Genomic DNA, 12,037 nt, shown 5'->3' on the forward strand with positions numbered 1-12,037 from the left:
TGTTCTGGGGCTCTCTGACCCAGCTGCAGTTTGTTAGGTAATTTCAGATTGCAAATGGCCAGTCCATTCATATGCAAAAGCCTCTGTGCACAGCTTGGGTCGGGCGGAGTCTCAGGGAATCAACAGGGTGGAGGAAACAGCTATGGCTGATCCTCAGCCCTGCCCTTAGAGGTCCCAGTTCTCAGTGTCCCGGTAATCATTGCAGGCACCTCTGAGAGAAAGCTGCCCTCGAGTTCCGCCCGATGCCAGACAGTCCAGTTTCTCCCTATATGAGTCTGGGTGCCCAGAAACTTGCCCAGAACTGGAGTTCAGAGCAGTCGGGAGCTTGAGACTCCCTCCCGATTGAAAAAGACAACCGTGTCCTCAGTTGCCAGCCCTTTACACGTGCGCCTCTGTACCTCTGCACTTTACTTCCACACCTCCTCTGAGTCTCAGTGGGCTTTTCTCTTTCCTTCTAGTTGTAGAATTTCCATTTCCACTCAGCCATCCTTCCTGTGGTTCTGGATGATGTCTGTTTTATCTTTTAGTTGTATTTTTTAAGTGGTTGTGCAAAGCAGCAATTTCTGGTGTTTACCTATGCCGTCATCTTAGTTTCTCCTAAAGTACTTTTTTAAGAAATACATTTGAACAACGAACAGAAGAAAAGCTCTGAGTTATACTTTTATTTCTATAGCTGAAGTTTGGGTACCTAAAGTCTTTGAAGTAATAGTAGAAGCAAAGAAGTACCCTTGTGGAAGAATAGAGCAATAGAAAATAATTGTATGGCTTTCAATTTTTCTAACTGTTCATAAAGTTAAATTTGTGATTTAGAAAAAGGGGAGGCCTGGCCAGTGTGGCTCAGAGGTTGAGTGTCAACCTATGAACCAGGAAATCGTGGTTCCATTCCCTGTTAGGGCACATGCTGGACTGCAGGCTCTATCCCCCCAGTGGCGGGTGTGAAGGAGGCAACCAATCACTGATTCTCTCTCATTATTGATGTCTCTGTCTCTTTCTCCCTCTCCCTTGCTCTTTGAAATGAATACAAATATATTTGCTAAATAGATAAACAAAGGGAAGAGTGTTTCTGCAGAACTCAGTCCAAAAAGAACCATTTTGCAGATAGAGGTTCTTAAATTATTTAAATGGAGTGCCCGGTCTGGGGGGAAAAATCCTCCTGTGGAATTCGAAAGACCCCAGTCACAGCAAATAGGCACTTGCCTTAACCACACACCAATCTGACTCCATTTTTATATCCTTTGTGTCACAATAGTCCTTTTCCGAATATTTCACATCCACCTCTATATCTTGGATACTTAGAACTTGTATACTTAAAACATTGTTTTCATGTATTTTCTAAATTATTATAATTTACATAGTAAAGAATAATTAAGTGCATGCTTGTGCAATAAGATGTCATTTTGGACACATTGGCAATAACCTAAGCTATTCATGTGGTGATAACACCTCACTGGTTTTCAGACCTAATACCTGCCTCTATAAACCTGAATCTATTAAGGGAGAGTAAACACTTTCTGAAATAACAATTTTCATTTTTTCCAAGCTACATGAGGAACAGGAAACATGATTCAATGGATTTGGGAAATGGCACCAGAGTGAAAGAATTTATATTTCTGGGACTTACTCAGTCCCAAGACCTGAGTTTGGTCTTATTTCTTTTTCTGTGTTTTGTGTACATGACAACTCTGCTGGGAAACCTCCTCATCATGGTCACCGTGACCTGTGAGTCTCGCCTTCACACCCCCATGTACTTCCTGCTCTGCAATCTAGCCATCCTTGACATCTGCTTCTCCTCCATCACTGCTCCGAAGGTCCTAGTAGACCTTCTGTCGAAGATAAAGACCATATCCTATGCAAGCTGCATGACACAGATGTTTTTCTTTCACCTCCTCGGTGGGGCAGACATTTTCTCTCTCTCTGTGATGGCCTTCGATCGCTACATAGCCATCTCCAAGCCCCTGCACTATGTGACCATCATGAGGAGGGGGCGTTGCACTGCCCTCATTGCAGCCTCCTGGGCTGGGGGCTTTGTCCACTCCATCGTCCAGATTTCCCTGTTGCTCCCTCTTCCCTTCTGTGGACCCAATGTGCTTGACACTTTCTACTGCGATGTGCCCCAGGTCCTCAACCTCGCCTGCACAGACACCTTTGCACTTGAGCTTCTGATGATTTCCAACAATGGCTTAGTCACTACTCTGTGGTTCTTCTTCCTCCTGGTATCCTACACAGTCATCCTAATGATGCTGAGGTCTCAGGCAGGGGAGGGCAGGAGGAAAGCCATCTCCACCTGCACAGCCCACATCACTGTGGTGACTCTGCATTTTGTGCCCTGCATCTATGTCTACACCCGGCCCTTCACTGCCCTCCCCACAGATAAGGCCATTGCTGTCACCTTCACTGTCATCTCCCCTCTGCTGAATCCCTTCATCTACACTCTGAGGAACCAGGAAATGAAGTCAGCCATGAGGAGACTGAAGAGAAGACTCATGCTCTCTGTGATGGAATAGAGTAAGCATCTACAACCTCTTCTTCACCAAGGATTCCTTTCATGATTTTTCCTACAGAGTCATACTTCTGTACTCAAACATATTGTCAATAAACCAACTACACTTACCAGATGACATTTTATTTTCCTGTTTAAGTAATAGATTATTAATAACCCAACCTTCTGGTAAGCAAGAAATAACTAGTATTATAGGATTAAGCTAATTGATGTATTTCCACTCAAGGACAACTATAAAACAGCAAAGAAATTCATTGAATTCAACTCCTTTTTCAAGAGGCAATAGCCCAAACCAGTTTGGCTCAGTGGATAGAGGATCAGCCTGTGGACTGAAGGGTCCTGGGTTTGGTTCCAGTCAAGGGCATGTACCTTGGTTGTGGGCACATCCCCAGTAGGCAGCTGATTGCTCATTGATGTTTCTGGCTCTCTATCCCTCTCCCTTCCTCTCTGTAAAAATCAATAAAATATATTTTTTAAAAGAGGTAAGTAAATAGAAGCCTATAGATAGAGTGATTTGCTCAAGAACTTGTACAAATTCAATTACAGAGAAGTCTCCAGCTACCCAATCTATTGCTCTTCCGCCATGTGAATGTAATTTATTACATTGCTAGATCTGTCTATGCCAAATCCTGTTCTAGAAAGATCTCATGATCAGTGCCTCTGAAATACACATACCTGGGTACATGTTGCTTATCACAGATTAAGAAATTTTCTCCATTTAGTTAAACTCCATATGGTCTTGTGACCTAAAAGGTACATAATGGTTGTCCTCCTGCATTCTTACCAGGAATGAAAAGCTTGAGATTTCCCATAACAGCCTAACAGAATTTATCTTTATGCAGTACTAGACATGTCAGATTCACAGTCTCATGGAATGCTTAGACAAAGGCAGAACCTCGGGATGCTACACCAAGAGCAATCCATTCTCACTATGCAAGACCTGATTTCTCCAGGTGCCGCCTTACCAGGGCCAACCTCAGATGGGCTTTACTATTGAGGATCTACACATTCATCCCACCAGAGAGAGAAGGGACATGTTAAGGGAGGTAAAACTCTAACCAGTCTATCTTCCAATCTGCTGGTGTTTGTAAAGAGGCAGTCTAGGCTAACACTTTCATCTGGGGAAGCATGATAAAAGTAAAGTGAAAAGGAAAGCATTTCAGCTGAAAGCTCTGGGATCTGAGTCCAACAGACCTGGGTCCAGATCTACCTCTGCCATCCACCAGCTGTGAGCAAAGTATTGTAACTCTTCACAGGCCACAGTTCACCTATATAAAGGTACTTATAATATTCATCTCATGGAGTTATTGTGAAGATTAAAATGAGATGATACATGTGAAACATATGATGCCTGGAAGATGATAAATGCTCAGTTAAAGACTAGTATCATTATTTTTTTAATATATTTTATTGATACTTTTTAAAATATACTTTATTGATTTTTTACAGAGAGGAAAGGAGAGGGATAGAGAGTTAGAATCATCAATGAGAGAGAAACATCGATCAGCTGCCTCCTGCACACTCCCCACTGGGGATGTGCCTGCAACCAAGGTACATGCCCTTGACAGGAATCAAACCTGGGACCCTGGAGTCCGCAGGCCGATGCTCTATCCACTGAGCCAAACCGGTTAGGGCGTCATTATTAATATCATCCTTATTGCACTGTTACACTCTTCTCCTACGTGGCCGATAGTCCTCATTATTTAAAAACAAACAAATAGCCAAAACCGGTCTGGCTCAGTGGATAGAGTGTCAGCCTGCGGACTCAAGGGTCCCAGGTTCAATTCCTGTCAAGGGCATGTACCTTGGTTGCGGGCACATCCCCAGTGGGGAGTGTGCAGGAGGCAGCTGATCAATGTTTCTAACTCTCTATCCCTCTCCCTTCCTCTCTGTAAAAAAATCAATAAAATATATTTTTTTAAAAAAACTGATGGGGATAGAAAGCTTGGGAATGTATATTAAATTGAAAGCATTTACCATCTTAAAATGTCTAGCTTTCTGTCATTAAAACTTGACAATAGTTTGCTTGCTGTTTATACAGCTTAGAGAGTTGCTCTAAAGCTGATGAGATAGAGCATTGGAAAGATTCATATCAAATAATTTAATGGGTCCAAGATAAATCCTGGCTTTGAGAGTAGAAAAAAGAGAGCAGACCAAGACATCAGACCTAGGAGATAGAAAAGAGCTCAAGGAGAGTTAGTCAAAGAATAGTGAATGCTGAAGACAAACTTAAGTGATGTCCCTTTTGGCATCTGGACTAGCCCCATAAGTATTCATAAACTAACTGGTTTAATTGTTCGCCATTCCCTGTCTCCTGATCTATCAATTCTAACTTTTTACAATATTAACTTACTTCCCCTAATATGCAAAATCTAAGAGTAATTCTTACTTTTCATCATGCATAAGTCAGGTAGCTCTCTGGTCTCAAGAGTCCGCAGGCTTCTCTTTTTGAAATTGCCTATGAAAAATGCATAACACAGACCACCTTATAGCCCATTTCATGAATTGTGTCCTTTCCATTCCTTCCTATCTCTTGTGACTCCCTCAAATCAGATTTTTGTCGCTGTCAGAATTGGGTGGCACCAAAGATGTATGGGGTCTGAATCACTCACTGTACCTCAGAAGCATAATCCCTGTCACAGCACTGCCCCTGAGACTTCCTCAAACCCGTGTAAACACACAACATAACCTGATTCAATAATTCAGGGGAAGGGGAAAGCAATTGCTTTGGATTACAACATATATCATTTATCTGGATGGACATAAAATCACAAGCTGGGCTGCATTCCTCCCCCCTGAAATCGGTTTTTGTCAGTTGATTAGAGCGCCATCCCCATACACCAAGGTTGCAGGTTGGATCCCTGGTCAGGGCACAAACTATAAGAATCAACCAATGAATGCATAAGTAAGTGGAACAACAAATTGATGTCTCTCTCTATCTCTCTCGCGCGCTCTCAAAAGTCAATAAATACAAATTTTAAAAAAGAAATCAGTTTTTGTTATTTCTTAAGCTTTGCTGCTAAGAGCCATAGAAAAGTCAACCCATTCTGGGCACACACATGGCTTTCAAACTGCCTTTTCCTGCCTTGCTTCCTGAATCAAACATTTTAGCAGTCAACATTTCTGGCTGCCCATGAACCCAATAACATAATTCTAAAAAAATTAAATTGATGAACATCAAGATCTGTCACTATGCTACCTCTAAGTGAGCTGTGGATCTCAGAGATGCAGACTAAAATAATTGCATGGGGCAATGTACCCATCACATAAACTGAAATTGCACATATAAATCTACACTGTCCAGGCCCTGAGAGCTGCTCTGACAGCCGCCACAGAGCTTTGATTTTCCCATTGCCGCCTTTTATTGAAGTTTCATTTCTCAGCAGGTTGCAGCCAACCCCCAGTGAATCTGATGTAGGTGCCTTGGGCATCACCACACTCTGAGCAGCACTGCTCCAAGTCAGTGCTTTCAAGCTGCAGGTCCTGAAACTCTAAGGGGTGTGATGCCATCAGTAGGTCTGAACATGCATTTTTTTTAATGAAGTAGAATAATCTAGGGTAAAATAGAAAAATCCCTAATTAATCAAATATATTTTTAAAAATTGTTCCTTGAAACCTTTATTTCAGACACATGTCTGAGTACAGTGATCTTGATGTAAATAAAGTGTATTTATTAGCGTGTGTTTCAGTGAAAAAAGGTTTGAAAGTCACTGGTCTAGGACGTCCTCTCTTGTTACCATGCCCTCGTTCCCTTAAATATGCAGCAGCATACCTCATCCTCTGCTCCTGCCCCTGTACTAGATCCGTCCAACGTCAACATTCAGGGAATGTGTAACAGCCACTAAAAGGAGCCAAATCCTGGATCCTGAAGGTCAGAGAGCCTCTATGACTAAACCAGGCGATCCATCAAATCTAAAAGTCTAAGAAAGTAGGGGAGGGGGAGGCCCCCAAGGACTTCAGCACCATCAGAACCAACCTCATGGGCCTGAGAAATCACTCCATAAAGCCATGTGTCTTTGAGAAACAAGTGAAGTTGTTTCCAGTTCTACTGATATTGAGGCTGAAGGCCAGAAAGTATTATAGAGGTTGTATCCAAACTGTCATGGACCGGCACCAGGTGTTCTTTAAAGATGATAATGAGGAAAAGGAGAAAGTCTTTTTAATTTAAATGAAGTATGAGGGCAGTGGGCTTGGAGTCCATCCACAAAGGAGGGAGGTGGCTTTTGGGATTATCCCTCAACTCAGTGGTAGCAGCCACATTTAAAAATAGCCCAAGCTAAGTGAAATAAGTCAGTCAGAGAAAGATAAATATCACATGCTCTCACTCATTTGTGGATTATAATGAACAACATAAACCCATGAACAAAAAACAGATGTAGAGACAGAGAAGCATCGATGAGATGCTCAAAACTCAGAGGGGAGGTAGGGGAGGGTGCGGGGGACGGGGAGAGATCAACCAAAGGACTTGTATGCATGCATATAAGCGAAAGCGATGGATGTGGACAACAGGGGGTGAGGGTGAGGGCAGGATTGGGGGGATAAGAGGACACTGGGGGGAATAAGGACACATTTGTAACATCTTAATCAATAAAGGGAAAAGACTTCTAGAAAGGTTAAAAATAGCCCAAGCAAGGTTTAGGAGGGAGCAGGCGGAGGGCCCAGCACACCCACCTGGGTTTGCTCTCTGGCTCTTACCCCTGTGCCACTCGGACTCCTACCTTCCCTCCCAGGCTGGGGGACAGGCGTCCTGTGTTCCAGTGTTGGCTGGAACAAACAGTAAGTTTCTTAGCAGCCTTCCGTTTTCTCAGGCGCTTTAAAAGGAGTTAGGGTCTTCCTAGGGACGCGGCTTTGGGCTGCTGGAAACGGAGTTCGCGTTGCTGTTTGTTCTGGTCTCTTGGGGCCGAGGTTGATGGGTGTCGTTGAGAGGAGCGCTCGGAGGAGCCAGGTTAGAGTTTGGTCAAGGAGAAAAACCTTTGTCAGAGAGACATCGTGTAAAACATGCAGGGCTGTTTGAACTCTACCACAAGCATATCTTTTTTCAAAAAGTATTTTTAATTTAGGTATCAGTGGACTTGGAGTTAATCAACAAAGGAGGGAGGTAGCGTCGGGATATCCAACTACTAGTAAATGGTGGCACCTGTTGAGAAGGGAGCAGAAGGGCCCCGGACTCCCGCCCTGACACCTGCAGGCAATGGCGCCGGCGCCGCGGCGCGCGGTGCCCCGAGTTGGGTCAGGGAGCCTGCACCTCCCGGGAGTTGCCACACGGGGGCAGCCTTGTCGGCCGATCTATGGAGGCGCGCAGGCAAACGCAGATGGCCTGGCGAGACTAAGCGTGGAACACGGGACGAAACCGCAACGTCTCCTGCTTCCTGGAGCCAAAAAGGAAGATCAGACAGACAGAAGGAAACCCTACCCCAAGGTTTAACAAAATGGCTCCACTGGGGCTCGAACCCAGGACCTTCTGCGTGTAAAGCAGACGTGCTAACCGCTACACTATGGAACCGCTTGTGCGGCTGTGGTTCGCCAAGACGGAATAACTCCACACAAAGACCTTTTTCTTTCCGCTGTGGAATGAGGCTGAAATGTGATTGATGTCAGGCGATCTTTGAGGGAAAGAAATATTCAAAAGAGTTTCAGACTCTCAAACACAACTCCGATCCACGCTTCTTCTTGGCAACACAGAGGACACGATTTCTTGGAGAAAAATATCGTACCGTGGCCCGCTAGCGAGCAATCCCCGGTAGACACCACTCCTGCCATGATGTAAGCATCGCAGGAAACAATGTCGCTGCTTGGCTCTGTGGCGCAATGGATAGCGCATTGGACTTCTAGACAGGTTAGAGGCATTCAAAGGTTGTGGGTTCGAGTCCCACCAGAGTCGTTTTTGTTTTGATACGGGGGAGGGAAACTAGAAGTAAAAAGAGAAAAAGCAGAAAAAAACCCTACTCATTTAGTAGTAAAATCTCTAATCCAACTAGCCCACCATGAAAAGGAAAGAAAATGGTTCCAGTGCTTTTGTTAGGTCCTCATTGGTGAAGGTGGGAGAAATCCCACTATTCAGTCTTCTTGATTATTTTCATGTGGCTCCAGAATTTCCGTTGACTGGAGATGAAGAAAATAGCAGGACGTGGTAAAGTTAATGAGATATTTTTCTCTATGTACATTATTGTTCTTTTACATCAGGAATAAAAATTTTAAATTGTCCTGCAACTTTTCAGCAGCTCAGTCCTACTCAGATTATCAATCAATAAGAATGGGCCAGATAGGTTCTTGGGTGGCTTATTGGATAGAGCCTTGGCTTCAAGGTTTGGTGGATTTTGTGTTTTTGTGGGTTCAAACCCCATCTCTGCTAGAAGCTATTTTGCTTTTACCAAGCAGAAACAGGACAAATTTTTCCAAACTCCTGAATATTTAACCATGGTTAACTGTGTGTCTGTTGAGCAGTCCTAGGTTTTTCTCCAGGTGACAGTAGTCAACACAGTTAAGTGACAATGATATTCCAATCTGAAAGTTAGTGACTTTTTGCCAGACATGGTTCCAAAAACAGAAAATGGTCTGCGTGAAACTATTCTACATTATGGGGGACGCACACTGTGCAGTAAAAACATTCACTCTCTGACAGTCCTTTCTTAAGATCCTGCTATGTGACAAGTACTGTTCTAAATCCTGGGATTGTGGGAATGCAGAAATAAAAAATGCAAAACTAAACAAAAAATAACAGCAACAGAAAAGACCAGGTCCCAACCAACAAGGTTAATGCCCTGAGGCATTTTTATGACAGAATAACAGAGGGGAGAGACGGTTTATAAACAAGCAAATAAGTGGAATTTCAAGTGGCAATAAACGCCGCTATAACGAAAATAAAGCGGGGTGGCATGGTAGAGTGGCATAGAACTTTCTCAGGACAAATTTATTCCATTTGATGATGGAATCATTCACCTTGACAGGAATGTTCTCCCCTTCTCTCTACCAAGACCAATTCTGCCCCTCATCCTACACTAAAAGCCTTCCCTGACCCTTGGCCCGCATCCAACTATCCATTCATTCATTCAGCAATGGTTTTTGAGAGCTTGCTGTGTGCCAGCCACTGACCCAGGCACTGGGGATATACAGGGAGTTTCTGTCCTCACAGCAGAAACATTCTAGAGGAAAGACAGACCTATTAAACAGGTGTTTAAGGTCGGTTGTGATGGGTGCAGCAACAGTGACAAGCTCAGAGCCCCCAGTACCTAATTCCTTCTGGAGATCAAGCGGGGATCTCTGGGGCAAGTCCTGATCGCTGCCTCTCTTTACAGCAGGGGTCCTCAAACTTTTTAAACAGGGGGCCAGTTCACTGTCCCTCAGACCATTGGAGGGCCGGACTATAGTTTAAAAAAAAAACTATGAACAAATTCCTATGCACACTGCACATATCTTATTTTGAAGTAAAAAAACAAAACGGGAACAAATACAATATTTGTATTTGCATGTGGCCCACGGGCCATAGTTTGAGGACTCCTGCTTTACAGATAGGATGGAACCTCTAAAACAAAGGTGGGAAGAAAATGGCATTTCAAGCAGGGGGAGGGGGGTGACATAAAATAGCGGGGGGTGGCACTGTGGTGTGTTAAAGGAAATACAAAGAGCTCCAGTTAACTGTCTCTATGCTAAGCAGGCTACTAATATATTTTATTCAGTGTTTGGCTCCTGTCAATCTAGTCTGTCCCAGGAGAACAGGAAACAGGTCTTCATGCTCTCCTGCATTCAGAGCTGTACTCGGCAGCCATTGTGACCGCAGGACTGTTGTAAGAAGCTGAGCCAAAGGCTCACTAACTGCCCCCAGGATTGACCTCGTGGCCCAGGAGGCTGTCTTCCAGCGGGGCCTGGATTTAGTGTTCTTGCTTGAGCCCAGACTTGTCATCTGATTCTTAGGGCCCCACATCTTTATTTGTGGAAACTGTACCTAATTCATTTGTGATTTTTCAATACCAGCAACTCTCAGACAGAACCTTGAGGCCTGGAGGGATTTCCTGCTGGGAAGGAAATACCAGCTTTTAACACTTCTCTGCTGGGATCTGTCGAACACACGGGATCTAGGATGCTTGGTCAGAAGAGCTGCCTATGTGATCGCAGAAGGTGGAATAACTTAACAGATTACTTCTTTTTTTGTGTTTTTCATTTAATTTATTACAAGAAATACATACTTGTTTTTTAAAATCCAATAATACAGATGTACCTGAAGAAAATGGTAAGAGCCCCCCCCATTTTCAAACATCATATATATGCCAAATATAGTAATATATATAGTTTAAGGATTCAGATACATATCTTTTAATTTTTTTCATAAATATAATACCATGCACATTGTTTAGCACCTTGTGTTGTTTTTGCTTTACATGGATATCTTTCCGTACGGATCACCTTTTATTTTTTAAATATATATTTTATTGATTTTTTTACAGAGAGGAATAGACTTAGAAACATCGATCAGCTGCCTCCTGCACACCCCTTCCTGGGGATGTGCCCGCAACCAAGGTACATGCCCTTGACCAGAATCAAACCGCAGTCTGACGCTCTATCCACTGAGCCAAACCGGTTAGGGCCAGGTCACCTTATAAATATTGCTGATAGTTCCGGGTACATTTCTGCATGAAAGAACGCAGGCCTCAGGGTGCCCTCACATAGCGGTGTCCCTGAACTCCCAGGAGGACTGAAATGCTTGTGAGGCTCCACCCCGTAGGATTCCCTTCCCGAGTCTTCACCCATGGCCTGAAGAAATGGCATGGCATAATAAAGGAGCAGGACGAATGAAAAAAAAAATGACTCACTAATTATGTCCGGGACATAGCGGCCCAGGGTAACAGGACTCCCTAAAACTATAAACTTCAGCCTGTAGCTTGTCTGATCAAAGCCTCTCCAACGACAGCTTCAGGAAAACGTTCAGTCCCCAGCGCACGTGCTTTCCCGTGGGCTCAGGAGTCTCTTTCCAAACTTCCAGGGGCGCAGTCACCACGCTCAGCCCTTAGGCATCACCAGCCCCTGAAGACTTGGCGGCTCCTTGATTCCGGCGTTGGCCCGGTCCTCCGGGATCCGCAAGGGCGGGCCTCCTACCATCAAAGCTTGGACTGGGTGCTTCTGTTCTTCGTGTCTTCCGCCCCATTTAGGACCCGGGACCCGGTCTTTGCAGCTCCGCAAACTTGCTCGGGTTCCGGAGCGCGGCAAGCACTCAATGAATGTCTGTCCAATAAACTGTTGGGAGCCTAATATAGTAATATATATAGTTTAAGGATTCAGATACATATCTTTTAATTTTTTTCATAAATATAATACCATGCACATTGTTTAGCACCTTGTGTTGTTTTTGCTTTACATGGATATCTTTCCGTACGGATCACCTTTTATTTTTTATTTTTTAAAAATATATATTTTATTGATTTTTTTACAGAGAGGAATAGACTTAGAAACATCGATCAGCTGCCTCCTGCACACCCCTTCCTGGGGATGTGCCCGCAACCAAGGTACATGCCCTTGACCAGAATCAAACCGCAGTCTGACGCT

At 44.0% G+C, this 12,037-nt stretch overlaps 1 protein-coding gene and 2 non-coding genes across 3 annotated transcripts; 2 read left to right on the forward strand and 1 right to left on the reverse strand.

Moving 5' to 3' along the window:
- The first annotated feature begins 1,568 nt into the window (after positions 1-1,568).
- On the forward strand, positions 1,569-2,504 carry LOC102766435 (olfactory receptor 4D11). The gene has a single exon (XM_006762512.1). It carries the CDS (start codon positions 1,569-1,571, stop codon positions 2,502-2,504), a length of 936 nt encoding a protein of 311 aa, XP_006762575.1.
- A 5,426-nt stretch (positions 2,505-7,930) lies between these two features.
- Positions 7,931-8,003, reverse strand: TRNAV-UAC. Its single transcript has one exon. It is a non-coding gene; the product is annotated as a tRNA-Val (tRNA).
- A 291-nt stretch (positions 8,004-8,294) lies between these two features.
- Positions 8,295-8,381, forward strand: TRNAR-UCU. Its single transcript is given in 2 exon segments — positions 8,295-8,331; positions 8,346-8,381. It is a non-coding gene; the product is annotated as a tRNA-Arg (tRNA).
- Positions 8,382-12,037: the final 3,656 nt, after the last annotated feature.

This window comes from Myotis davidii, unplaced genomic scaffold (assembly GCF_000327345.1).
Source record: "Myotis davidii unplaced genomic scaffold, ASM32734v1 scaffold818, whole genome shotgun sequence".
NCBI classification, from domain to species: Eukaryota; Metazoa; Chordata; class Mammalia; order Chiroptera; family Vespertilionidae; genus Myotis; species Myotis davidii.